General features: G+C 60.2%; 1 protein-coding gene across 5 annotated transcripts; it reads right to left on the bottom strand.

The window, feature by feature from the left end:
• Positions 1-4,525: 4,525 nt before the first annotated feature.
• Positions 4,526-27,278, bottom strand: FGFR1 (fibroblast growth factor receptor 1). Of its 5 annotated transcripts, none has more exons than XM_061472462.1 (18): positions 27,052-27,278; positions 21,446-21,647; positions 13,687-13,950; positions 13,113-13,196; positions 12,608-12,783; positions 11,655-11,778; positions 10,948-11,138; positions 10,420-10,570; positions 7,760-7,962; positions 6,865-7,010; positions 6,657-6,778; positions 6,434-6,544; positions 6,162-6,352; positions 5,939-6,061; positions 5,722-5,792; positions 5,437-5,574; positions 4,836-4,941; positions 4,526-4,743 (listed from the first exon to the last, which is right to left on the bottom strand). In XM_061472462.1, exons 2-18 carry the CDS (start codon positions 21,534-21,536, stop codon positions 4,567-4,569), a joined length of 2,469 nt encoding a protein of 822 aa, XP_061328446.1. In that variant the 5' UTR covers positions 21,537-21,647; positions 27,052-27,278; the 3' UTR covers positions 4,526-4,566. The 5 variants fall into 5 exon arrangements, with proteins under 5 accessions (XP_061328446.1, XP_061328441.1, XP_061328440.1 ...); XM_061472457.1 differs by lacking the exon at positions 10,420-10,570 and adding an exon at positions 8,904-9,048 and having other exon boundaries at positions 27,052-27,276; XM_061472456.1 differs by lacking the exon at positions 10,420-10,570 and adding an exon at positions 8,904-9,048 and having other exon boundaries at positions 7,766-7,962; positions 27,052-27,185.
• Positions 27,279-27,979: the final 701 nt, after the last annotated feature.

Below are 27,979 nucleotides of genomic sequence, written 5' to 3'. Positions count from 1 at the left end.
TCAAAGCCAGGGAAGAACAAGCTGTGCCAGCACCAAAAGCCCCCTCCAAGAGCTGTGACAGGCTCCCAGGAAGCAGTGGGATGCTGATGGGATGAAGGGGTGAGCTGAGGGCGAGCTGTGGTGCTCTATGAGCCCCATCCATGCTGGTGTTTATGAGCGAGGAGTTGCTTTGTGTCTGTTTTCCTCCTGTGATTCCCATTTAGAAGGATCTGGGAGGCAGGGAATGCCGTTCCCTGGTTGTCCTGCTCCGCACGGCTCCGTTGCCGGCTCCAGTGCTGAGCACCAGTGGGGAGCAAGGGCACTGCGTAAAGCCACAGCATCCTTGGACCACTTCCACATCCCTAACCAAGCCCCTGCAAGCCCTTGTGGGTTGTTGGCTTTCCATAGGGATGGGGCTCAACCTTCCCCCCCCACCCCAGCACACAGCCAGCCCTGGGATGGGAAAGACACATCCTTCCCACATGGATTTGTGCTGCAAACGGGAGCCCTGCTCCCACCAGCTCATCACTGGGCACCTATGGGTGCTGTAGCCCAAGCCCTGGCCCCCCGTGACCCCCAGCCCTATGGAAGGGAGGGGTTTGCTGCATGACCCCAGAGCGAGAGGAGCAAAGGGACCCATAAGGAGCTGGATGCTGCTCTGCAGCACGGGGTGCATGAACACGGATCCAGGGCCGTGTGTGCTTTGGCATGGGGAGAGCTTTTCCAGCCGTGCCGGTGCCAAACACCTTCCAGTCGTCCCCCCCCTCGCATCCCAGAGCCAGCTCCTCGCTGCTTTATCCTTCCCCAGGGGCATCCCGGTGTTATCCCAGCTCCAGGGGTTTGTGGCACCCATTCCTGCAGCTGTCCCCTGTGCCTCTGCCTTGGAGGTGGTGGGGATTTCACCTGGATCCTGGTTGGAAGCGTCTCCTATGGCACAGCCCCGGCCCTTGCGTCAGCCTCTTCCCCACAAAGATGCAGGGCTCAGCACTTTGTAGGAGATGAATATTCAGGGGGAAAAGCACTGATTTAGTGAGGCCCAAGCACAACAAAGGCTGAGATTTACAGCCTCCTGCATCCGAGCTGCATTCCGAGCAGGCCTGCTGTCTGTGCTGTAAATCTGGAACAAAGGAGAAGGAGCCTAAAACCAGCCTAAAGTAACAGGGAGCGAGGGCTCAGCACCCAAACCTTGCTTGGGGTGCTGTGGGGGGCAGACAGCAGCATCCAGGGATGGTCCCATCGCAGAGCCCACAGGGAATGCTGGACACCTTCCATTAGAGCAGGATGCTCCAAGCCCCTGTGTCCAACCTGGCCTTGAGCACTGCAGGGATGGGGCAGACACAGCTTCTCTGGGCAGTGCCTCAGCACCCTCACAGGGAGCAACTTCTTCCTTGGATCCAACCTGGTTCTGATCCACATCTGGTTCTGGTGCTGATCCACATCTGGTGCTGATCCACGTCTGGTTCTGGTGCTGATCCACATCTGGTGCTGATCCACGTCTGGTTCTGGTGCTGATCCATATCTGGTGCTGATCCACATCTGGTTCTGGTGCTGATCCACATCTGGTGCTGATCCACGTCTGGTTCTGGATCTGATCCATATCTGGTGCTGATCCACATCTGGTTCTGGTGCTGATCCACATCTGGTTCTGGATCTGATCCACATCTGGTTCTGGATCTGATCCATGTCTGGTTCTGGTGCTGATCCATGTCTGGTTCTGGATCTGATCCACATCTGGTTCTGGTGCTGATCCACATCTGGTGCTGATCCACGTCTGGTTCTGGATCTGATCCACATCTGGTTCTGATCCACATCTGGTGCTGATCCATGTCTGGTTCTGGATCTGATCCACATCTGGTTCTGATCCACGTCTGGTTCTGGATCTGATCCACATCTGGTTCTGATGCTGATCCACATCTGGTTCTGGTTCTGATCCACATCTGGTTCTGATGCTGATCACACCTGGTTCTGGATCTGATCCACATCTGGTTCTGGTTCTGATCTACATCTGGTTCTGGTTCTGATCTACATCTGGTTCTGGTGCTGATCCACATCTGGTTCTGGTTCTGATCTACATCTGGTTCTGGTTCTGATCTACATCTGGTTCTGGCCCTGCTATGGGGATAGAGCCAGACCCCCGGAGCCCCACTGCTGGCTGGGAGGTGTGGGACAAGGGGGTTGCTGCCCATGCACCCGCTGTGCTGTAGGACCCTGCATCAAGGTGCAGATGCAGAGACACTTCCATGGCTGGCAGCAGGACAAAGCCCAGCTCAGGGGCTGGGCCGTGGCCAAGAGGTTGCCTGGGTCCTGCACAGCCAGAGGGCTTTAAAAGGAGAGAAAGAGGAAGGCGAGGAGTGGAAGAGACAAAGGATGCTGCGAGGGCCAAACGTGCTATGGGGGCTGAGCACCAATGCCCTGCCAGTGCTTGGAGGGGGGTCCTGCAGGCACCCACTCCAATCCCCCCTTGTTTTGGGGTCATTTCCCATCTCACTCACCTCCTAAGTTCAATTGCAGCCCCTGGGCACTGCTTGGGCGATGGGGATGGCTTTGGTCCTGCAGCCTTGTCTTGCGCTTGCTGCCACCCTCGGGGATGATGCTCGGGGTCCAGCTCCACGTGGGGCCACCCATTGGGTGGGTGCTGACATCAAATTTGGGGTATCTCCATGTTGAGGGGTTGCCCACGTCGTGATGATGCTGTACCTGGAAGAGCAGTGAGGATCCCCATCTCCATCCCTGCATCCATCCCTGGGTGAGAGGCAGCGCAGCATCCCCAGGGCGCTGCGGGATGCAGGATGCAGGGATGCTCCCGCTGCCCACCCCATCCCCATCAGCAGCATTGCTCTGCTCTGATCCTATTGAACTGCCCTCCTGGTAACCCCAGGAAACAAGCAGGAGCTTGTGGCTGCAGCGGTTCCTGGTGCTGTGAACACGAGCTCCATCCCTCCCTGCCCTGCCAAGTGTATCCCAAGGGAGCGGTGATTGATGGAGACCCCCAGCCCCGCTCCCTGTGCCTGGTTTCATCCCCGGGCTGGGAATTCAACATAAATCACTTCATTAAAAGCTCTACTTAATTTAGGAGGAGGGGAAAGGGGGGGCAGACACTGCTGATCGATTTAATCTGTGCAGGGAAACAGCAACAAGCAGATGCTTTTAAGAGGACCAGTGAGGCCGATGATGCTGCAGCTGGTTCATCCCAGCCGTTTCAGTGGTTATCCCTAAGGAAGGGACCCACTGTCACCATCACGCACTTGTTTGGGGTAGCAAAGGGGTTGAACGGAGAGGATGCTTGAGCCGTGCTAAACAGCTCCCATAGGACCAGGCACCGTTCCCTGCTATTCCCTCTATGTCCTTTGGATGAGCTGGAAGCGGGGACAGGGCAGCGGAGCCTGGGTTAAAGTCTTTAATAATTACAGGAATTCCAGATTCATTACAGAAGAGTTTACAACAAATAAGATTTCTCCATACAAAGGCAAAATAAACTTTTCAAGTAATAGCGGCCTGGCTCCGGAATCTCAACGCCAGTGACGGGGAGGGAGGGAAGGGACACGTGTATCCCCATCCCTGCCCATGGAAACACCCCAGCCTGTCCTCCCCAGCACCGGCTCCATGGAGCAGAGCTCGGGCAGGATGCGGATGCTCCCGGTAAGGCACTGGTGGGCATCACCCGGGGAGGGGGCTGGACCAATGCCTTGGGGTCCGGCATGATCCCTGCTCCTTCCCATGGGAGCCAATGGCAGGGGGTGCAGCCCCATCCCCGGGTACCATCCCAACCCCTTGCTGGCACAAGCACCCCACGCACCAATATGGTGCCATGGGGTGCGGGAGGGCCAGGGAAGGGGCAGGCACATCATGACAACGTATTCCCACAAGGCATCGACGTTATTGGTACTGTTTAATAGAGCCCCATAGAAAAGTGAAGCAGCAGCAGCAGCAATTGATACCGAGGGACCTAAAACTGAACTGGGTTTAGAACATAACTTAAAAAATAAACCATAAAACCAGCAAAAAGTAGCAAAATATATGGATTTTTTTGTTGTTGATGGTGGTTTTTCATAGCAACTGATCCCTCCCAGCCACTAGAACCTTCCTACCCACCTGGTGCATCTCTGGTAACAACCCCTTTAAAAAGACATGTAAATATATATTCATATTTATACATATTTGTCGTTATGTACACAGGAGTTTTGTCTTTAGCACTGGAAAAGGAAGGGGGGGGGGGGGGGTGGCACCCGCTGCAGCTCCCGCTCCCGATGTGCCAAGGGTTTGGCAAGCAAATCCCATCCGAGCTGCAGGACCAGACCCCTTGCACAGCCATAGGATGCTCAGCTCCAAGTCCTGGTTAATCCCGGCTCTCCGAACGCATCCCGGGGTGATGGGTGCTTGGCTCCTCGCTTCCCGCAGGAGAAGATTCCGGCTTAACCAAGCGGAAATATCCAAGGGAAAAGGAAGAGCAGAAGGAAACCTTTGGGGCTGCAGGGAGCTCCCGGCACACGAGGTGGATGGATGCGGTTAGGGGGAGATGCTGCCGTTGCGTCTCTGCTCCGAGCAGGAGCGGGCAGCCCATGGCGGTCCCTATGGCGATGCCAGCCCTCAGTGTCGCTTCAGGCCCCCGTTGGTGTGCTGAGGTGGGAATTTGGGAAGGCACGGCTCGTCCGGAAGAGGGTCGTGGGAGAACACCGAGTCCTCTCCCGAGGAGCACGTGGAGCTGCGGGTGTCCGGGAAGCCGGGGGAATACTGATCCAGCGGCATGGAGAGGTCCAGGTACTCCTGGGAGGGAGGAACGGCGAGGATGGGCTCCGGATGGGGATCGAGCATCCCATGGGGAGCGCCCAGCCCCGGCACCGTGGGGCCTCTCCTACCTGGTTGGAGGTCATGGCCACGATCCTGTCCAGGTCTTCCACCAACTGCTTGAAGGTGGGTCTCTGGGATGGGACGGCGTGCCAGCAATCCCGCATCATCATGTACCTGCGGGCGGAGGGAGGCGAGGGATGAGCATGGGGACCCTTGGAATGGCCACTGGGAGCCCATGGCCAGGAAAGGTGTTATTCCAGGGATGGAGGGGTAATGCCCTGCATGGAAGGAAGGGACCTCCTGGCTGCAGGGATGCTTCGGGAGGAGGATGCTCGGGGAGCTGGGCTAATCCCTGCTCCGGGGTCATCCTGGCATCCTACCCTGCAAGAAGCAACGGGGGGAGTTGGTTGAAGAGGAGGCTTTGGGGAGACCTCAGAGCACCTCCAATGCCTAAAGGGGCTACAGGAAACCTGGAGATGGGCTTTGGACAAGGGATGCAGGGACAGGACAAGGGGAATGGCTTGAACCTGATAGAAAGGAGACTGGGATTCAGACAGGGCTTGGAGCATCCTGCCCTAGTGGAAGGTGTCCCTGCCCACAGCAGGGCATTGGAGCTGGACGAGCCCTGGTGCCGCTGCAGCCCCATTCCCTGCCCCGCTCCGCACTCACAGCTCGTTGGTGCAGTTGCTGGGCTTGTCCATCCTGTGCCCTTCCTTGAGCAGCTTGAAGAGCTCCTCCACGGGCACGCCGGGGTAGGGCGAGCCTCCCAGGGTGAAGATCTCCCACAGCAGCACACCAAAGGACCACCTATAGAGGGCAAGCGCAGGAGATGCTGGGGCACCCATAGGGCCAGCATCCCCCCTTTGGGTTCATTTGCTTGGGGGCTTCCCGCTGCATCACTGCCTTCGTGTCCCTGCTCCCTTATCCCATCCCATGTCCCACGTTGCTACTCACACATCGCTCTGGTGCGTGTATATTCGGTCAAACAGAGCCTCTGGGGCCATCCACTTCACTGGCAGGCGGCCCTGGGGCACAGGAAAGCTCCCCATCAGCTCTGTGCTGACAGGGATCGGGACAGGGATGCAGCCCTGCGTGCCTATGGCATCACCAGCACGGGATGGAGCATCCCTGGCACACGGAGCCCCTCCGGATTCCCATACCCAACACTCACATTCGTGGTCTTCTTGTAGTAATCGATGTGGTGGATGTCACGGGCCAGGCCGAAGTCAGCGATCTTCATCACGTTGTCCTCGGTCACCAGGACGTTCCTGGCCGCCAGATCCCTATGGATGCACTGCCCAAGCACCGGCACATCAGCAGGTCCCCAAGGATGGGTCCCCGCTATGAAACGCGCTTGCATCCCGAGCCCCGCATCCCATCGGGATGCTCCTCACCTTCTTGGAGGCCAGGTACTCCATGCCCCGGGCCACTTGGTAGGCACAGGAGACCAGGTCCTTGAAGGAGAGCTGCTCCTCGGGGACACGTGTGGGGTTGTAGCAGTATTCCATGCCCGGGGGCCGCCGCGCCTGCAGGTATTCCCGCAGGTTGCCCTTGCTGGCGTACTCCACGATCACATAGAGGGGTCCTATGGTGGGATGAGAGGTTGGATCACAGAGCAGGAGCTGCGGGCTCTATGGATGCAGGGAGAGCCCTTTCCCAGCCTCACCGTCCTGCGTGCAGGCTCCCAGCAGGTTGATGATGTTCTTGTGCTTGCCGATCATCTTCATCATCTCCATCTCGGAGATGAGGTCGGACAGGTCCTTCTCTGTGGCGTCGGCTAAAGGCAGAGGTTGGTGATGGGGGTTGGATGTGGGTACCCCCATACCGCAGCATCGTGCCCGGTGTGTGTGTGTGTGTGTGTGTCCCCCTTCCTTCTCACCACCACTTACACTTGAGCATCTTCACAGCCACTTTGGTCACACGGTTTGGTTTGTCCTTGTCGAGCCCAATGGCTTCTGCCAGCACCACCTGCCCGAAGCATCCTTCTCCCAACGGCTTGCCCAGGATGAGCCTGGCCGGAGGAGAGATTCCAACGTGGGCGCACGGCAACGCGCATCCCCGGTGCCACCAGCCCCGCATCCTCCCGTGGGCCCTCACCTGTCCCGCGGCAGCTCCCAGCGCGGGTCCTCGGGGAGCTCGTACTCCGAGACGCCGGCCAGCATGGGGGTGCCGCTGGAGGAGAGGCGCGAGGGCCGGACCAGCATCACCCCCGAGTTCATGGAGGAGCTGGAGTCGGCCGAGACCTGCGGGGGGGACCGTGGGTTACCTTCACGCTGCACCCGCTGCCCCCGTGGCAGGGGGATGCTGAGCCAGGGGCCTCACAGCCCAAACCCTGCCTGCAGCCCCCTGCCCGCACGTGCTGCTGCCACGCTGGGTCCAGGCTAAGGTGCAGTTCCAGGCTGAGAGCATTGGGGATGCTCAGCCTGGAGGAGAGAAGCTGCGTGGAGACCTCAGAGCAGCTTCCAGTGTCTAAAAGGGGCTACAAGGATGCTGGAGAGGGGCTCTGCATCAGGGACTGTAGGGATGGGACAAGGGGTGATGGGTTCAGACTGAAACAGGGGAGGTTCAGGTTGGAGATAAGGAAGAAGTTCTTTATGTGAAGGTGCTGAGGCGCTGGCACAGGGTGCCCAGAGAAGAGCACGCTCCATCCGTGACAGTGCTCAAGGCCAGCCTTGGGTGACACGGTCCGGTGTGAGGTGTCCCTGCCCACGGCAGGGGTTGGAACTGGGTGATCTTCAGCTCCTTTCCAACCCAACCCATTCTGTGGTTCTATAGCATTAAGCTGCTGTAAATCCTTCTCCTCCTCTCCTCCCCCTCACTGAGCCATGCCAAGGGGTCACAGTGCATCCCCTCTGCTTGGGGGATACCCATGGATGTCCCCCCTTATCCCGCACCACGATGGGCACCAAGCTGAGAGGGTTGCAGAGCTCCCCCAGGGCTGGGTGTCCCCCCGGAGGGGCAATAGGTGCAAACAAACCCCCTCTCTACTTTCTGTTACCTGTCTGCGCAGGGGGATGCTCTTGGCCAGCTTGTGCACGGCCAGCTGGCTGTTGAAGTCCGTCTTCTTGGTGGTGCTCTTCATCTTGTAGATGATGATGGTCACCACCATGCAGGAGATGAGGAAGGCCCCGGTGCAGTAAATGATGATCTCCAGGTAGAGGGGGGACGTCATCATGGCCGGGGTGTCTTCAATAGCTGGGTCGGTGTGAAGAGGGCATTAGCATCCATGAGCCCCCCTGGTTCTGCATCGCTGGAGCCTCAGGCAGCAGGGACCAGGGGGTGTCATCACCCATCCCGGAGGGATGGGGCAATGCAGCATCCCGGGAACAGGCCCCCTTTCCCAGTGCTCTGCATCCGCTCAGAGCTCAAGTCCTGGCCATGGTGGGATGGGGCCTGACCCAGGGCAGAGCAGCCAGAAGCACCTCCAGTGGCAGCAACCTTGCAGTGGGACCCATCCATGGGGCAGCCCCCGCTTCGCTGGGACACATCAGAGCCATGCACAGCTCCATAGGGCTGCAGCCTCACGGCACGGTCCACAAACAGTGATGGATCTGCACCCCCCCCAACCTGACCCCCCCCTAAGAACAGAGCCTCAGAGAGAGGTGTAAGAGGGAGTGAGGATTCCGGTCCCATCTCTGAGCACACCCGGCTGGAAAACGGCACCTGATAACGGGGAAAGCTTTTGGCTGGGAAGCACCAACCAGGCAGCATCCCAAAAGCTTTCCCGGATGCTGTTATCAGGCTTTGGTCCGTGCATTGATGCCTGAGGAGCAGCATCAATGGGGACACAGGGGCACAGCAGAAGCGACACACACAGAGCCCCATGTGGGTCCTGTGCTGCAGGGCAAGGCAGGGAGCACCCCGAAACCTTGCCCTGGGTACGGGACCCTCCTGCTCCAACGGAGCAGCCCCTGGTTAAGCACCCGGGTATGCATCAATGGGGCCAGGGAGAGAGCAGGGGGAGGCAGACCCCAATGGGGGCACACAGCGGGGGGATGCGCATCCCATCCCGCTCCGGCTGCAGGGAGCATTCCTGCATTCAGTGCATGGGGGGGGGACCGGGATGAGCTCTCTCCCAGACCACGATGCATACGTTGGAAAGGAGGGAGGAAAGGGAGAGGAAGAGGAGTATATACCTTCGAGAACTGTCAACCATGCAGAGTGATGGGAGATCCCAATAGAATTACCCGCCAAACATGTATACTCCCCAGCATCCTCAAATGAGACATTCCTTAAGTGAAGGACTTCCATTTCTTTGTCTGTCGTGTTAACGCCAGCCGTCTAGAGGGAAAAATGGAAGCAAAAAACGGAGAAGCAAACGCCATGAGATCCTGTGGGAAGGAGGCCAGAGAGGAGGGAGAGCCCAGTCTCATTTGCCAGACCCCCAGGGAGCAGACAGAGACCAACTGCAGACCTGCTAAAGAGACCCTCGGGATGACCACTCATCCAGGCGGACCTAAGGAGATGCTGGTTAAAAAACCCTTCACCAAACTGAGTGTCCTGCCCATCGGAACATGCTGGCAATGGGCTGCATGGAGAAATGAGCCTCAGGCAGAGCCGGCCGGGTGACAGGGACGACATGGGGAGGTGCGAGGAGGGAGGTGGGAGGATGGAGACGGGAGGATGGAGACAACAAGGATGGAGACAATAAGGATGGAGACAACAAGGATGGAGCCAATAAGGATGGAGACAATAAGGATGGAGACAACAAGGATGGAGACAATAAGGATGGAGACAAGGATGGAGATGGGAGGATGGAGACAGGAGGATGGAGATGGGAGAATGGAGATGGAAGGATGGAGACAACAAGGATGGAGATGGGAGGATGGAGCCAATAAGGATGGAGCCAACAAGGATGGAGACAACAAGGATGGAGACAACAAGGATGGAGATGGGAGGATGGAGACAACAAGGATGGAGACAACAAGGATGGAGATGGGAGGATGGAGATGGGAGGATGGAGACAAGAGGATGGAGATGGGAGGATGGAGACAAGGAGAATGGAGATGGAAGATGGAGATGGGAGGATGAAGACAAGGATGGAGATGGGAGGATAGAGACAAAGAGGATGGAGATGGGAGAATGGAGATGGAAGGATGGAGACAACAAGGATGGAGACAACAAGGATGGAGATGGGAGGATGGAGACAGGAGGATGAAGATGGGAGAATGGAGACAGGAGGATGGAGACGGGAGAATAGAGACGGAAGGATGGTGACGGGAGGATGGAGATGGGAGGATGGAGATGGGAAGATGGAGACTAGGAGGATGGAGATGGGAAAATGGAGATGGGAAGATGGATACAGTGAGGATGGAGATGGGAGGATGGATACAGGAGAGCAGCACAGATGGGGGACACAGCACCACGTTGTTCCCATCCACACACAGACGGGTGCCAGGGCTGGGTGCGCGCTGGCCCCATATCAGCACCACAAGGACCAGTGCTCAGTGAAGCCGGATCCACCAGGCACCCGGGGTGGGAAGCAAACAGGAGGAACACAAGGACACACACAGGGGGCACAAGCCCAGCCGGCCCCACTGAGGATTTTTCCATGGCTGTGGCACCAGGAACAGCAGAAACAAGAGAGCCCAGAGGTCTGTTCTCCACCGCTGATGGTCCGAGGAAACACCCCAGGGGTGTTCTCCCCATTACCTTGTGCCCGAGGCCTGGTGACCGTGAGCCACGCAGACTGGTTGGCCTCGCCAATATAATTGGAAACCTTACAAACATACTCCCCGCTCTCCGCCTCTGTCACATTATACAGGGTCAGCACCTCCGCATCAGAGCTATTAATCCCCGAGTGCTGGAACAGACCAACAACATGGAATCACATTGACGCTGCGAGCACCGGCAGCGGGGAAGGGATGGGGATGAACACGGGATGCAGGAGCAGACGTGGGGCCGTGAGCATCCTGCTCCGCACCTGGGGATGCTGGTGGGCGCGCTGCGAGCATCACTGCTGCGGTGCAGAGGGAGCTGCTCTCATCGGGATGGAGCAGGGGCTCAGCTCCCTGCATCCAGCCCCATGCATTGCCCAGGGTCGCCCACCCAGCCCCATGGCAGGACCTCGGCACAGAGCCTGGTGGTGGCTTTATGGCTCCTGCTGCCCAACGGTGGTACCCAAGCATCCCATAGGGCCGGCGGGGATGCGGGATGGAGCATCCCGGCGTGCGGCTTTACCTTCAGGATCTGGACATAGGGCAGGTTGTCGGGACCGATCTTGCTGCCGTTGACCTCGATGTGCTTCAGCCACTGGATGTGGGGCTGGGGGTCGCTGTAGACCTTGCAGACAAACTCCACGTTGCTGCCCAGGGCCACTGTCTTGTTGGCAGGCAGCCCTGCCTGCAGGATGGGCCGGTGCGGGGACCGCTCTGCGGGATGCAGGGCCACGGGGCACCTCAGGATGGGGCTCGGGATGCTCGGCCACCCGCCACTGTGCTATGAGGAACCCCAGCTATGGGATAGGTGAAATCCCGGTGCGGGGACACGAATTGCCCCTATTTTGGGGGGGTGAGAGGTCAAACAAACCTAAGGAGGGCCCTGCTGTTAACAAAGCGGCTGCCACTGCGGTGAGTCAGCATTAACAAACCCCTTTGTTCACCTCGCTGGCTGTTCCCTTCAGTTTGCTCAGTGTAATCAAATTAAATCACATTTTGAATGGTTCATTTACTGGCATTTAGAGCAGCTCCACATGTGGAAGTGCTCAGAGCAGCCTTCCCAGCTGGGAATTATGGCTAATAAGGCGGTTAGGACAAGTTTCTGTCTGGTCTATGGAATTATTTCCACCACAATTAAAAAAAACCCCAGATTGAACCTCGCCATCCCCATCCCTGCAGCACCCGCATCCGCTGGGAATGGTGGGGTAGAGGGGACCACGTGCTCCTCACCCACGACATCCAGCTGGTACGTGTGGTTGATGCTCCCGTATTTGTTCTCCACTATGCACGTGTAGTTGCCTTTATCGGACGGCACCACCGAGTCCATGATGATGCTCCAGGTCGCGTAGCGGACCTGGGGATAGAGGGATGGCCACAGGTCACATCCGAAGCTGCGGCACATGAGTCCTCATCCCCATCCACACCGGAGCTGGCTCGGCCCCTCCGCATGGATAGGACATAAATCTCCCTTTGAGGTCACCTTTCCCCTTTCCTAGAGGGACCATAATCGCTCCCAGCTGTCCCGGGACAGCCTGGCCATGGAGCCAACTGCACAGGGAGCAGATGCTGGGATCGGAGCGCGATGGGCACAGGGACATCCCTTTGGAGCGCCCCAGTGCACGGAGGGAACAGACAATGCAGGTCTGTTCCCACTGTGCTTCCTGGCTGGCTCCAGGCTCGGATCCGTGCTGCTCCCCATCGCCAGCCCCGGGATGCTCACTGTGACCAAGCACATTCCGCCTGGGATGGATCCCAGCGGCTTGGCTCTGGGTGCTCCCTGGGTCCCTCTATGGGCACAGGGACAGTTTTCCTGCTCCCTGCGGCTGCATTCTTCGCTCCCAGCTGGAATCTGGTTGTTTCCACATTTCAGCCCCATTAGCTATCCAGGGCACTGCTGTCACCATACAGGGAGCCGTGGTGCTGCCAGCAGCCCCGCTGTGAGCCCATGGCCCTCCCCGGGATGTGCTGCATGGAGCTGTGACGTGGCCACATTCCTGCTGCTTATCCCTGGCACGGGAGCCCCGGGCAAGAATATGGGATGGAGAAATGGGATGTGCTCCCTTATGGGGTCACCAGGGGGGGATCTCTGGGCTGGAGCTGCAGCCCTGGGTGACGGCACGGGCACGGACACCTCACAGTGGACCGGGATGCTCCAAGCCCCATCCATGGGATGCTGCCGGTACCTTGTACCCGCCGATGCGGTGGTCGGGTTTGAACTCTTTGCCGTTCTTCAGCCAGCGCAGCGTGGGGTTGGGGGTCCCGCTCGATGGACACTTGAACTTCACCGTCTTGGCAGCGGGGACGGCGTGGAGCTTCTTCTCCATCTTCTCGGGGTAGGTCCAATAGGGAGCGATGGCCTCTGGAGAGCAGAGCGGGGGGCTCAGCGCCCATTGATACCCACAGGGAGCTCATGGTTTAATGCTATCTAAGGGTCACAGGGCCCTTTCTTTGAGAGGTGCACGCTCAGCATGCATGGCTGCAGCAGTGGTTGTGCCACGGCCCTGCCTGCACATCCCCTTGCTCTAACCAGGCTGCTTTCCCCACCAGTGAGTGCCCTGTGCTGCAGCAGAAGCCGCTGCCCTCCCTGCTGCATCCTCCATCCCTAGGGGATGCTTTCAAGCCTGCCCAGCTTCCCCTTTCCCCCCCCCTACCAATGCAGCTCCAGGGGCAAACCCATCCCGCACGTACGGTTCGGCTTGGTGTTATCCGCCTCCTTCTCCTCCGAAGAGGAATCATCATCATCATCATCATCCTCCGCGGAGGGGAGCGCGTCTGCAAGAGAAGAGATGCTCGGCTGAGCACCCGTACACGGACCCTTCCCGAGCGGGGCCGGAGCATCGTGGGGTGGTGATGCAGGATGGTGCAGGGATGTGCAGGGCTCACACTGTGCACGTCACCAGCACCCACAGCCCCACAGCCCCGGAGGTGATTTCAGAGCTCCACAGTGCACCCAAGCACAGCTCCTCGCCCCACGCCACCAGCCCATGGGGACAGCAGCCGAGACTCCTTGTGCACAGAGCAAGCCTCGGCGCGCACCTCCTGCTCCATCAGCACCAACTCAGACCTCAGCCCCATGCAGAACAACACTCAACAACCTCCAGTGCTTCTCCCTATGCCGCAGCAGATGGGGGGGGGGCACCCCGAATCCGCCCTAACTCACCGCGCAGATCCATTTGGCCGGTGCATGCAAAGGATGCGCGGATGCAGCCGGCTCCTTGCTCCGGGCTGCCCCTTTCCCTGCAGCCCCGGGGCCGCTACGAACCTGAGACGTTGACGGAGAAGAAGGTGGTCTCGCTTCCAGAGGGGCTGTTGGTCATGCAGGCATAGAGCCCCGAGTCCTCGGGCACCGCATCCCTGACCTCTACCTCCTCCCCGGTGATGCGGGTCCGGTTGTTCTCGCTGAGCTGGATGCCGTCGCGCACCCAGTTGATGCTCTGGACGTCATCCCTCAGCTGGCAGCGCAGCTGGAGGAGGTCGCCGGGATGCGCGGAGTAGGATTCCACTTCGATTTTGGCTTTGGGCAGAGCTGGAGGCGTTAGGAGAGAGAAAGGAGAGAAAAGAAAAGGAGAAAGGAGATAGAGACCGAAGGAAAACATGCTGCTGTTATGGAGGCAACATGCGCTGCTGGGATGCTCCGGTGCTGATGGCAGCGGCTGCAGAGCGGAGGGGATGGGAGGCAGCGGCTGCTTCACTCCACATAGGACCCGTTTGGGTGCTGGGCAGTTCTAAAGCACCCACACACCCTTAGGTCTCGTAAGCACATAAGCATGGTCACAGCAAGGGGCTGGGATGGGGGGCAGCCGGAGCCACCTCAAGCTGCTTGGGCAGGACCAGCCTCTCCCGGGGGCATCCCAAATCCCTGCTCGGCTCTGCCACCGTGCAGAGAGCCCAGGACCCTCAGCACCACGAGCAGGGCAGCAGCGAAGCGGGCCAGGGTCCTCATGCCACCACCGGGACCCCGGCTGTGGGTATTAGAGCAGGGGCTGCGGCAGCACAGCGGGCAGGGAGCGAGAGCAGCGGCATGGGAAGGGTCAGCCCAGGGAGCTCCAGTGGAACAGATGCCGGGTCCGGCGTTCCCAGGGCCGGGAATGCCGCAGCTGCTCCCGACGTGACACGTGTGAGCAGCACAAAGGTCCTTTCTCTCCATCCCGCTGCTGCCTCCTCTCATCTCTTGAGCCTCCCGGTGCAGACGTTGGCTCTGTCCTCAAGCTTCCTTCCACCCTCCACGGTGGTGCCTGAGCTGCTCTCCCCATCCCAGCCTTGATCCAGGTTTCCAACCATCTCCTCCAATGCCATTTGGGAGAGGAAGGGTTTGGGCTGTTGTGGAGGCTCCATGTGATGCAGTGCGAGCATCATCCCGGGACAATGTGCATGGCTCCGTGTCCTGAGGGAATAGCCGTCCCGTCGGGACACAGGGACATGGATGAAGCTCTCCACAGCTCAATTGCTCGGAACCAGAAGGATCCAGAGCGGAGGCTGGAAAATCCCAGCTAACCCTTGGAAACAGCTTGGAAAGCTTCAATCTTCATGCAATGGGCGTCTCGAGGGGTGCTCAGTGTGCACACAGCCTGCAAGCACCGCGCTGCATCCATGGGGGACAGGGCAAAGCCACAGCTTCCCCTTGGGAACCAGCATCCCGGTGCACATGGGGTGCAGAACTAACCCACGGCATCACCATCACCCCTTGGTGCCCACTGAGCCTCACAAGCACAACCTCTTCTCCTCCCTGGTGCGTCCCTGGGCAGCGCATCCTGCACCAGACATCCCCGGAGCTGAAGCAGCGCAGGCAGGAGGTGCAGGCAGGGAGTGCTCTGCTCCTCCCAGCAGCTCCCTGCTGCCAAAGCCAAAAGCCGAGCTCTCCATCGTGACCTGCGCTTCGCTTTCTGGCCACTTCTTGTTTCCTTGCACTCGTGAGCAGCTTCATGGGGAAAACATCTCCAGAATTCCTCCTTTTCCTCTTGCTCCGCACCGCAAGGAAGGAGTCGCTTTCCCCCGCTGCTACAGGCCCAAAGCAGGGCTCCAGTTCCATCAGGAACTGGTTCCGAAGCGTTTCAACACGGAAGATGAAGCCCGGTGGGAGTCCTTTAGGTGCAGGGGGACGGGGCTGGCTTTGCAGTGCTGTTTGCCCCATGTCGTCGGGTGCTTGCAGTCGCCGCGATTCGTGTTGCAATGAGTCACAGGCATCCTCCAGCACACACAGCGCCCCATGGCCGCCGGCCCCGGCACCACGGGACCCGGTCCTCAGCGTCCTCCTGCCCGTCCCCATCCCCTTCTCAAGCAGAGCAAGGTCAGCGAGCGATAAAAGAGCCACGAGAAGCCAAACCAACACGAAACGTGGAGCCGCAGCCGCGGCCTTATCTGCCCCTTATCGCGCTGCCTCCATTCCCTCTGCGCCCGGCTCTGCCCTTCCCACACACCGGCGCATTCCTTATGGAGCACAACAACCTGCAGTGGGGCCGTCCCTAAGCACAAATAGCCCCGGTTGCTGGTCCCCAGCCACCAGGACGTGAGCAGCCATGCACACATCCAGGCTCCCGTCACCAGGGTGGACCCGCATGGTCCCACCACCATCAACCATGCCCACACCGGGTCGATCCCAAAACACTGCTGGGAGGTACAAAGGTCTTGGGAGGGAGGGAAAACTTCATCCCACCCCAATCCAACGCCAGGGGGGCAGCGCCATAGCTCAAACAGGTCCCTTCCCATGGGCACAGCGTCTCATAGGACCCCATGCAAGCGGCGTGTGGCCAGATCCCCTTTCAAAGGCAGCAGCCCCTTCCCCCCAGGCACATCAGGGGCTGTTTTGCATTAACAGCATGACCGGGGCTGTGATGGATGGCAGAGGGGAGGCAGAGGGCAGGATCCTGCCCTTTGGTCACCCAGGGCCCATCTCTGGCACCGTGGGATGAGGTGGAAAACGCGGCACGGTGGGAACGGCCCCAGAAGGAATTCACAGCCTGATGAGCGTGTCCAGGTTAACTCACCCGGCCAGCACAGGCTTGGACGTGGCCCTGGCACCGGGATGGCCGGGCTGGCACAAGAATCCCATTGGAATGGCAGCATCCGGAGCAGCACGGCCCCGGGATACCCTTAGAGCCGTGTACCACCTTCATTAGGGTGAGCCCGTTGGCTCGCTGGGCTCCATCAGCCTGAAGCATCCAGGGTAGGCAGAGCCTTGGGTGGCAGCGTGCGGTGTCCCTGCCCATGGAACTGCATGATCCTAAGGCCCTTTCCAACCCAAAGCATTCCATTATTAACTCTTCCTCGTGTTCTGCCCCTTTGTAACCCAAACCATAGCCCAGCCACAGCCCCCGAGAGCAAGCAGGGCAACAGGGAGGACAGCAAACAACACACCCGCACTAAAGGAAGCAGCAAAACCCACGTTAGAACTGCACTATCTGCTGTTGGCTCCCTGTCTAACTTAAACTCTTTTGGGACGGGGATAGCGCCAGCTTCCCGGCCTGGATCCCATCCCATTCCATTGCAGTTTACAGCCCAGAAAAGCACCATCCAGAGCAGCCCGTGCTGGTTTTACGACCTTATCCCAGCTTTGAAATGGAACCGAGCGCCGGCCAGATGGGAAGTGTCACCGAGCGCCTATAACTGTCACCGAGCGGTCCCCGGTGGGGATAACGGGATGGGGACGGCCCTGGGGAAGGGAAGGCACTGATTCACCTTCCCCCCCCGTCCCCGGTGCCCCCCATCCCATGCACACACAGCCCAGCCCGCAGCCGGCGATGCCAATGCCGGTGGGGATGGCAATAAAGCGGCCAACAAAGCGGTGCAGGGACAATGCGGGCGGGGGGGGCGAGGGGCCGACGGTTGCCCTGGAGACCCCAGCGGGGCTTTCCAAAGGTATTTCCTGAGGAGAAAGCACACACATGCCCGGCAGCCCCGCTAATCCCAACAGGAAGCGCTTTACCGGGATGTGGGGATTGGGTTCTTTCTTATTTAAAATGGTCTTCACTCCCCCTCAACCCCAGCGCAGGCTGCAATGGAAGGGGATGCCCCCAGCAGCATCCCCGCATCCTGGGCTGATGCACATCGCCATTCCCCTTCTATAGGATGCGGGAGCTGCAGAAGCAAGCATCAGGGGGATGCCCCCAGCAGCATCCCTGCATCCTGGGCTGATGCACATCGCCATTCCCCTTCTATAGGATGCGGGAGCTGCAGAAGCAAGCATCAGGGGGGATGCCCCCAGCAGCATCCCTGCATCCTGGGCTGATGCACATCGCCATTCCCCTTCTATAGGATGCGGGAGCTGCAGAAGCAAGCATCAGGGGGGATGCTCCCAGCAGCATCCCTGCATCCCAGGGTGATGCACATCCCTGTTTCCCTTCCAAGGGATGGGAGAGCCTCATAAGAAGCTCAAGGCACCACCAGCTCTTCCTAACGAAGCTATATGGGGGTGTTGAGGCGGGTTATCCCACCCTGTGGTCCCCGGATGCAGGGAGATGGGGACTGATGCACTGCTCCATGCATCCCGCTCTTCCCAGCCTGTGCCAAAGGAAGCAGCACTTCATTAACAGCCCTGTTGGTCCTTTGCAAAGCTGTCAGCACAAACCCACCCCTTTCCCCCTTGGGGCAGCCACACTCAATGCTCTGCATCACTCAGAGCACAAGCCCATCAGCTCCCCTCAAGCCTGGGATACCCCAAGCAGGTCCTGCCCATCCTGCGGGGCACAGCGAACACCCCTATTTACACACGTGCCAATGGCTTTTTGCCTCCCTGCGGTGCCCCACACATGGGGGGCTCAACAGGCAGCCCCCAGCCCCACAGATGCCCCTCATGGGGCAGCTCCAAAGCACTGCTGCTTATCCCAAAGACTCCAATTTCCCTTTTTCCTCCTCAATTAAGGGCCGGAGCGGCAGCATCCGAGTGGAAAAGCGGGAGGTGGGAACAATGCCCACTCAGGCTGGGAGGGGAAGGGCAGCAGCGCCATGGCCCACAGGACAGGGAGATGCCCCTGCAATTGGGGTCTGGGGATGCTGCCCCCCCTGCTCCACATGCTCCAATAACAACCCTGGGCTGCTGCCATCAAGTGGCTTCATGGCTTGGGCATCTCCGTGCTGTGCGATGGGCTCCATACCTGATCCCTTGGGAATGCATTGGGAGACACCGAGAGAGGAAAGAAGGGGGATGGAGAGCATGGAAATGGGGAGCAGGGGAACAAAACCCACCTGGGGACAAACTGAGCCCCTCGCTTTGCCTCCTCCAGGGATGCTGCCAACATGTCCCAGGTCATAGCTGGACCAAAGAGCCCCAAACCTCTTTGGGGCTGGGGTGCAGGTTATGGTGCCCAACCCCTCCAGCTCCCTATAGAAACCTGCTTTGCACTCCCAGGCAGCGATGGGGCAGCCCCATAGCATGGAAATGCCTGAGCAGCAGCAGCAGCAGCAGGGAGGACAATAGCAGACAGGGAGAGAGGAACAAAATCCCCTCGGCAATTTGGTGCAGGTTTCTATTTAACCTGGAGACAAAGAGGGGCTTTGTGAGGAGGGCGCGGGAGGCCGCGCATGGAAGTTTCTTGGCTTTTCCCCCCATCCCGGGTTTTTTACCACCTCCAGGTTTAGGTGCCCCTAAACCGCAGCGAGTGCCCGTGAATGGGTGATGTGCTGCGAGGTTTTGCACTGATCCCCAAATCCATGGGGAGAAGGAGAAAGAGGGGGGGGGCAGGATGGAGAATCCAGGGCGCTGCAGGGATTCCCGGCTCCACGAGACGGATGTTTGGTGGCCTCAGGACCCATAAACCTCCAGGATAAAGCTGCGGCGCTTGGATGCTCATGGACCGGTGATGACGGACACAATGCCCCACACACGCCCCATGGGACCCCGATCTGTGGGGCTGGATCTGGCAGCGAGCCGCAAGGTGCCGGCAGCGCTGGCTGTGGATCCTGGCTCCAGAGGGGCTCTTCCCATCCCGTAGATCCTGCTGGGAACATTGTGTTCCCAGCAACCGGCCCCCGGAGCCAAGGGCCGGACTCTGCCCCAGGCGGGCTCCTGCTGTGGCACTAATTGGGCCGCCCTGCTGGGAATCGTGTCGGGAATGGTTTCCAGAGGTTATTGTTAGCCCTGGCATGAGGCTGGCCAGGAACCAGCTCCCTCCTCTCCAACCTCCTCACGCTGCTTCCCAAGCGGTGCAGGGTGGAGGGGGGGGGCTGCAAGGCTGCTGGTGCACCCCAAACCCCAGCGATCAGCATTCCCAATGCCATGGTCAACGGTGCCAGCGCCTTAACCACAAACCCCACCAGGAAACCTCTTCCAGGAAGAGCAATCTCCCGAGGAAAACATGTTTACTGCCATCAACCGCGTTGTTGACACAAGCAGGGAGCGAGCGTGCCAATGGCAAGCTCTTGGACACGGTCCCCGGGAGCAGGGATGCTCTGCCAAGGCTCCGGATGGATCCGGGACCAAGGGACCTGCGCTCAGAGCACAGCCACCGACCCAGCCACGGCATCGTGGCCCCGTTCCAGCTGGGATCACGCCGTGGGGCTCCTGCCCCATCCCAAGCCCTGATCCATGAAGGGGCTGCTCCCCGGCAACCAGCCTCTGGGGTTTGGGTTGGGGGGACAAGGGGGAGCGAGCCTTAGGAAGCAAAGCAATCCCCATAGACCAGGCATTCCTGGGTAATTAAAACCAAAAGGCAGGGAATCAGGAGCTCTGCTTCTTCTCTGCCTCACCAAGGGGAAGGACCAAAGGCTTTTAACTGCTGGAGCTGGGCTTTAGGGGGGCAGGAGACAGCCCCCCCCCCCCCCCAGAGCCCATCCACAGCCCCTCAATGAGAGCGATGCCCTCACCTGGGGATGTGCTCTTCATCTCCAGCCCAGTGATGCTCTGCAGCAGCGCAAGAGGCTGCAGGGACCACCTGCACCAGCCCCAGCTTTGAACCCAGCCCCATGGGAATCCATTCTCCAGCCAGGAGCGATCCCAGAGGTCTCCATGGGATGTGTTCATCCACGTGCTGGTACCCTGCTCCCACATCCTCATCCCCACCAGGATCATCAAGCACAAGGTTTCACACACATCACAGTGCTGTGACAGAGCCCCCAGGGCCTCACGTCCTTCTCCAAGCCAACACCACCAGGTTTTGCCACTATTTCTCTCCAGGTTTAAAACATCCATAGGGAATTGTGGACACCTCCTTGTGCCCAACCCAATGGGATAACGTGCGCTACATCCCCGCTGACAGCCTCTGGGAGCCACGTGGCACCGTGCTAGGCCCTGTGGTGGCATCTCACACCAGCCTCTGCCTCTTCCACACGGGAGACTGGCTATCTTATTGCCAAGGGAGGAATGCAAGGGATAAGGGAGCAAGATGCTCCCAGCTCGCATGGCCATGGTGGGTTGGTTGGATGCAACGGGTTGGCTGGATGCAATGGGTTGGTTGGGCATGGTTGCCCATGGTGGGCTGGTTGGATGCAATGGGTTGGATGCCCACGGTGGGTTGGGTGCCCACGGTGGGTTGGGTGCCCATGGTGGGTTGGGTGCCCACGGCAGGTTGGGTGCTCATGGTGCATTGGATGCCCATGGTGTCTTGGGTGCCCACGGTGCACCGGATGCTCATGGTGCATTGGGTGCCCATGGTGCATTGGATGCCCATGGTGGGTTGGGTGCCCATGGCGGGTTGGATGCCCATGGTAGTTTGGATGCCCATGGTGCATTAGGTGCCCACAGTGCACTGGATGCCCATGGTGGGCTGGGTGCCCATGGTGGGTGGGTGCCCCACGGCAGGTTGGATGCCCATGGTAGGTTGGATGCCCATGGTAGGTTGGATGTCCATGGTGGGTTGGATGCCCATAGTGTGCTGGATGCCCATGGCTGTTTGGATGCCCATGGTGCACTAGGTGCCCACAGTGCACTGGATGCCCGTGGTGGGTTGGATGCCCATGGTGCGTTGGATGCCCATGGTGCATTGGATGCCCATGGTGGGTTGGATACCCACGGTGCATTGGATGCCCATGGTGCGTTGGATGCCCATGGTGCGTTGGATGCCCACACTGGGTTGTTTTGCCCATCTTACCTTGGTCGGGCAGGGTCGGGGCCGGCCTGGCAGCTGAGAGCGCGGCTGTGACCAGCACAGCCCAAAGGATGAGGCACCTCCAGGTAAACATCCCACTGCTGCGGCTACTGCTCGGCGACTGGGCTCCGCAACAACCACTCCATGGGGACCCCGGGCTGGCCCCGGGGCGGGGGGGGGTCTCCGCCGGGTCAGCCCCTCCGAGCTGTGGATAAGGAGAGCATAGTGAGGGCAGGGTGAGAGGCAGCCCCGCATCCCAACCCCGCAGCTCCCCATTGCGGGTGATGCTCCTGGAGCATCCATCCCGGACCGCGGGATGTCCCCGTGGAGCATCCCCAGCGTGGAGAAACCCAGGTCATGTCCTCCTGAAGGCGATGCGTTGAGAGCAAAGGTGCTGGTGAAGCACAATTGGATGGGGGGGAACTTCCCAGAATAGTGGGAGTCATTTTCCAGTTGAAGAAAAGGAGGTTTCTGCTCCCCAATTCCTGCACTTCTTTGTGTCAAGAAGAGGAATTCCCACATGGATCAAAATGACGCAAAGTCTTTGACCCAGGCCCAGCTTCCAGAGATGTCTCTGTTTAATCACACAGATGGAAAATGCTCCTCACATCTCAACAGGTTTCGGAGAGGAGAAGCATTCCTATGGGGAATGGCCACTTCTCCCCTCCACATCTGTCCCCAACGACCCCGGACCAGCAGCACCACGCTCCGACCCACGGCTTCACTGCGGCAAATCCCACATCTCCACACCAAAACCCGGCCGTGTCCGTGCCACAGACGGACACAGATCCCGCTGCCAACCCCGGCGCCCTCCGTCCCCTATAGGATCTCTAGGGCATTCCCTATGGAAGCGCTTCCCGGAGCTGAAGGGGTTACCAGCGCTCGCCTCCGCACGCAGATCTCCTTCCACCGACAGCTGTGTTCCCAGTGTTTGGGGAGAAATCCCAGCTTCCAGGGCCAGCGCTGCAGCTCGCTCCCATCCCTGCCAGCTCTCACGCTGGGCTCTCCAACCCACCCATCCCCTTGGTCCCCAGCCCTGCTTCCAGGCACGGAGGCACCAGAGCCAGGATCAGGCACAAGGAGCCCGATCCCGGCTATAGGGACGTGCCCTCCATGGCCTTCATCCCCCCCTGTTCCCACCACACCAGGAGCATGGAGCTCTGCCAGAACACATCTGAGGGGGAGCCAAAGCCGATGCCGGAGCCCAGCCGGCTCTGGCCAACTGCTTCCAGCAGCACGGAGCCGTGTTCCACCCCCAGCACATCTGTGGATGCAGGAGCCTGGGATGGAGATCCCGGCGCTCCTGCTCCCGCTGGGCTTTTGCTGGTGAGATCCCTGCCCAGCTCATTGCACAACCCAAGGCCGGGGTGCTGCTGGTGGCGGATGCTCCAGGAGAACACAACAGGAGGGTGCGGATGGGGTGATGCCATTCCAAACCCCCCTCTGGGTCATGCGCGCCCCTGCAGCCCGCTCTGAGCATCCCAAGCTCACCCGGTCCCTGTCCCATCTGCCTCATGCTCCCATTCCCAACCTGCCATGGGAAGGAGCTGTTGGAAGCAGGGGCTGTTCAAACAGTGAGTAACAATGGCAGTGAGTAATGAGCCACTACTCATCCTCCCCACGCACGGAGCCGCAGCCACCGCCTCTCCTGCTCCCCCTGCGTTCCCATTGCTCGGAGCTGGCTTTTCCCCATGGATCACAGCAGGGTTGGAAGAGACCTTAAAGCTCATCCGTTTCCAACCAACACCTTCCACTAGAGCAGGGTGCTCCAAGCCCCATCCAACACTGCCAGGGATGGGGCAGCCACCGCTCCCATTTAACATCGGATGCGCCCCAGGACTCTCTTCAGCCCCAGGAAACCCATTTTGGGGGCTCTGGCCACCTCCTCCCTACCCCAAACACAGTGGCACGGACACAAGCAATGAGACAGGGAAAGCAGCACCCAGCAAACCCCAGTGTTATCTCCAAGTGCCCGGAGCTGTTGAATGGGACCGGTTTATCAGGGATAGGAAGGGGGAGATGGAATTCTTCAAGGGGGGGGGGCTTTGGTATTTGTGGCCATCCCGTCCTGCCTCTACGTGGTCGCGTTCATCGACAGCACACGCTCCCCGGAACATGCCCTAATGCGGCGCGTCTGCGTGGGCCTCCGAGAGGAGGGATGCAGGGATGGAAGGAGGGAAGGAGCCCGAAGCAGCAGTTCCTGACCAATGAGTCAGTGCTGGCTCGGCGCGCAGCAAAGCCCTTCTCCAGATCCAGCCTCGGAGCGGGCGCCTTCCAGCTGATTCAGGGGCTCGACAGCAGGATATTTCCATGGCGTAGGGATCGCTGGCAGCAAGGAGCTGCCCCGTGGCTGGGAGACTCACTGGGAGAGAGGGAGGGAGGGAGGGAGGTGAGAGCCAAGACCCAGCGGCACCGCTTGACTGATGCTCAGCTTCCCAGGGCAGAAGGAAACGGTTACGGCTTCGCCGGGATGCATCCTGCACACCAAGCACCCTGGGACATAGAATGGGTTGGGCTGGAAAGGACCTTAGGATCATCCAGTTCCAAGCCCTGCCACGGGGCAGGGACACCTCACACTAGACCAATGTCACCCAACATCCAGAGCGATATCCCAGATGCTGAAGGGAAGGGGCAGCACAGATTTTTCCCTCTTTCCAGAGGGATAATAGAGCCCTCTTTACCCATGGCAAGCAGGGAGAGCGTTCCCACCTGCGCCAACCCCAGCATGCCTCATCCAGCCTTTATATAGACCCCAAGAGGAAACCATGCCCTGGGGAGGACGGATGGCAGCTGGCTCAGGGTGGATCTCCAGCTCCATCCCCGCTGCCCATGGCCCCAGCACACTGCAATTTACTGCTCCGGGGTGGATTCAACCAACTAAAAATGGCAGCAACAAAAGAAGAGCCAGGAGCTAAAAGTGCCCATTGGAGACCTGCATCCCAGCCAGCAATTACACCCACAGAGCCATTCTGGAGCGCGGTGATGGGTGATGGTGACGGGCATCCCTGAGGCCGTGGGCGAAGATGCTCTCTTGCGCGCTGAGGAGCAGTCCCATGCAACCTGTGCCCTGTATCCCTGGGGACCTTGTGGCTGCAGCTCTGGTCTCCCTCATGCTGTGAGTCACGGGGCTGAGCTGTCCCAGGGCTGTGCCACAAAACGGGACCTTCCCGGGACCTTCCACACTCGGCTTGTGCCAAAGGTTTCTGTGCTGAGTGGAGTGGGGAGGCCCCTTCCCATCGCATGGCTCACCCCTAGGAATGCCCCCGTGGTGCCAAGAGCCGCTGCTGGAGCTTGGTTGGGGCATCCCAGGATCAGAGCCCGGGATCAGGATGGGGCTTCCCGTGGTGTCTGTGATGGGGGGAGATGCTGGTGGTTGGAACGGAGGGGCTGGGGGGGGGGGGGGGTCTGCAGGCAGCATCCCCGCACCAGAACAACCCAGAGGCACCAGTGACACAGGAGGCAGGAAAACACCAGGGCAAGGCCGAATCCAAGTGGGAGAAGAGCCCTGGGTCTGCAGGAGCCCGTGGTCCAGCACTGATGCCCTCCAGTACAGAAGGAGACTCAGTTTCTCCCTGCGGCTCCACACCGGCAGCCTCCAGGTGCCCTTCCATAGGGAAGGAGGGCATTCCAAAGGCAAAGCTGGTCGGTGACAGGGAGAAAAGCTGCTCCCCTGCCACGGGCTTGGGTCAGGAACCGAGTATTTGCTGAACTCAAAAGCAAACACAAGTGCAAATGGAACTATAGGGAGAAACCGTAATGCTTAAAGCAGACGCATGCTTGGAAAAATAAATATCCAACTGTGCAGGATACATCCTGCCTTAACCCTTCCCGGCTCACTGCAGTGGGGAGATAGCACATGGGGCAGGAAGGATGGGGAAAGGTCCAGCCTCTCCCTGTATCCCAGGAAAACCAGGTCATTCCCAAAAGCATCCTCAAATTCAGGGATCCCTACCCAAGGGCTTCGTTTTCAGGCTTAGAGCATCCATCGGTACCCAAACACCTCCACTGGGGTGGTGCTCTGGGAAAGGACTGGTTGAGGACAGGGATACTGGGATGCAACCACTGGGACACAGATGGAGAAGCTGTTTTCCAGCCTGGGAAGGACTGGATGGGGGTTCCACCCCATTCAGCTCCTCCAGGGAAGGACAAAACAGCAAACACATCTCCAAATAGTTCACTTCCATGGCCACAAGCAGAAGGTCCCAAACAGGGGGACAAAGCTGGATCACTGGGATGGGACAAGCATCCGCGATCCAGCCCCTTCCAGCAGCCAGGGCTTGGGGGCCAGAGAGTCAGAAACCAGCTTCTGCTTGACTTTGTAGGCAGATAAACCCATAGGGAGCTGCAGTTCACACCTGAAACAGCCCAAGCTCCTTCCCAGCGGGAATGAAGCCGGCTCCCTGCGCCCGGAGCTGCTGGATGCACTCAGGGGCTGCCCCTGCTCCTGCCGTCACCCCGCCAGGGCTGGGACTATTTATCCTAATCCCTTCAGAGCAACACAAGGCAAAGGCAACCGTGCATGCCAGGCACCGCCGGGATTAGGGGAGGAAGTGCTCCTGTGTGGGGAAAATGGCTGCTGGCCAGAGCAGGGGCTGCAGCGGCCCCCGGCTCGGTCCCTGTGTCCGAGACCCCCATCGCGAGCATCCCAACATCTCCATCACCCCATCAGCACCTCCTCTGCCTGCTCGCAGACACCACCACCCCCCCCCCAACTCGCCCTACTGGGACCCCGCAGCCGCCGAGCCCGCCTTTATCAGCACGGGCCGTTAAGGTTTAAACATTGATGGGGAGGAAGCTGCAGCAGCCACCCGTGACACCGGAGCCATGGGGCAGTGACCCCACTGCTGCCGGTGTACCCCCAAACACGGCCCCGCTCCGGCCTCACGGCTCCCATGGGGAAAGCAACCCCCACCACAACCCCAAAACACCCCACGGAGCGCGCCCCGACCCAGCAATGACCGGGAATGGCACACGCATTCCTGGCTGCACAGGCACAAACCGGAGCCGTTCCCAAAGACCCGCACGGAGTCGGGATAACAGCGAAGGGATTCGGGATAAGGGGCGGCTCTGGCAGCCCCCACCTCCCGCAGGCAGCCTGCAAACACAAAGGGAAACACCAACTCCAGGACCGCGTTATCCCGAGCTCCTCCACCGGAACGCCCCAGGATCCGAGATCTGGAGCAAACCCAAACCCTGCTCCTTTTCCATCCCTTTCTGGAAGCCGCCAGCTTCCCGCTCAGCAACTTTTAGGGAACAAGGGACCAGGCAGCAACCGGAGACCAGACCCCAGCGTCCGGCCGGGCACCCCCGCGGCCCGGGCTTGGGGTGGGGGGGGTGGCTCTCAGGGCCCTGCCCGCCCGGGGGGCTCGAACGAGGGACGGGCTCTGCCCCGCTCCGTTCGAAGCGGCCGCTCACCGGGCGGCTCCGACCGCGGCGAGGCTGCAAGCGGGGCCCCGCACACGCACAACCGGAGCCCACCCCCTCGGAGCGCGCCCGCCGTCGAAGCAGCCCCGCCACGGGCGATGGGAGCACCGGGGTTGGGGGAACCGGGAGCAGTCCCCGCCGCCAGCCCCACGGCGCCGGTGCCGAGCGGCCCCGTCCGTACTCACCGGAGCCCCTCGGCGGCGCGGTCCCGCCGCTCCCGGGAACAATGGAAGGGGAGCCCCGTCCGGGGCGATCGGCTCAGCCCCGCCGCCGCGCTCACAGCGGCCGCCCCATAGCTGGGGACCGAGCCCCGAGGTGGCGGCCGGAGGCGCTCTCGGAGCCGCGGCCGCCCCGACGAGCCCCCGTTGCCGCTGCCCGCTCCGCCGCGTCCCCGCCGAGCGCCCGCCGCCGCCGCACTGAGCCGCTCCCGCACCGCCCCGCCGCCTGCCCCCGGCTCCTCCCCCGCTGCCTCGCACCCTCCTCCTCCTCCTCCTCTTCCTCAGCGGCCTGATGGGGGTTGTAGTCGCCGCCGAGCCGCGGGGCTGAGCCTCCCGCTAACGGGGGTCCCCTTCGGGCCTTGTGGCCCCGAAAGCAGCCCCCGGGGCTCTCGCCTGCATCCTCCCGCCCTGCTGGTGTCGGGATGGAGCCAGGGATGCCTCAGGCACAGGCAGGGATGAAGGCACCGCCTGCACCTCACTGTGCCCCCCTGCCCGGCGCCCAGCGCAAGGGCAGCAGGGATGGGCAGAGCCCTGAGCTCCCAGCCTGGCCCTCCTGCAATGCAAGGCCTCAAGGCACCCATTCTCTGTGGGTCAAATCCTTCCCAGGAGCCAGCCGGGAATCACCAGCCCCTTCCCAGCCATGTGCATCAGGCAATATTCACTGGGGCTCGGAGCAGGAGCGCGGCAGCTTTAACACAGAGCACCCCAAAAGCTCCCGATGTGCACATGAACCTCAGGCTCAGCCAGGACCGCACTGGGTCCCTGGGCCAGAGGGCAAGGTGGGGTAGTGCCCCACTGAGATAGGAGCCCACCCCACAGGGCTCCAGCCCATGAAGAGCCAGGCTGGCTCTGGGTCACCTCTGGGGTTCAGCCTCCATGCAGGGAGCTCAAGCAC

Source organism: Pezoporus flaviventris, unplaced genomic scaffold (assembly GCF_033815535.1).
Source record: "Pezoporus flaviventris isolate CSIRO_AGI_PZ_B2104156 unplaced genomic scaffold, CSIRO_AGI_Pfla_v1 ptg000071l, whole genome shotgun sequence".
Classification (NCBI taxonomy): Eukaryota; Metazoa; Chordata; class Aves; order Psittaciformes; family Psittacidae; genus Pezoporus; species Pezoporus flaviventris.
The sequence above is the reverse complement of the archived record's forward strand: the minus strand, read 5'-3'. Positions and strand labels throughout refer to the sequence as shown.

Bases quoted from the DNA above. Each gene is read 5' to 3' on its own strand.
- FGFR1 (XM_061472462.1), bottom strand. From the start codon at position 21,536: ATGTTTACCTGGAGGTGCCTCATCCTTTGGGCTGTGCTGGTCACAGCC. The intron at 13,197-13,686 runs GTTCGTAGCGGC...CTTCTCTTGCAG, and splicing joins CTTCTCCGTCAACGTCTCAG to ACGCGCTCCCCTCCGCGGAG. The intron at 11,779-12,607 runs GTACCGGCAGCA...CTCTATCCCCAG, and splicing joins ACCGCATCGGCGGGTACAAG to GTCCGCTACGCGACCTGGAG.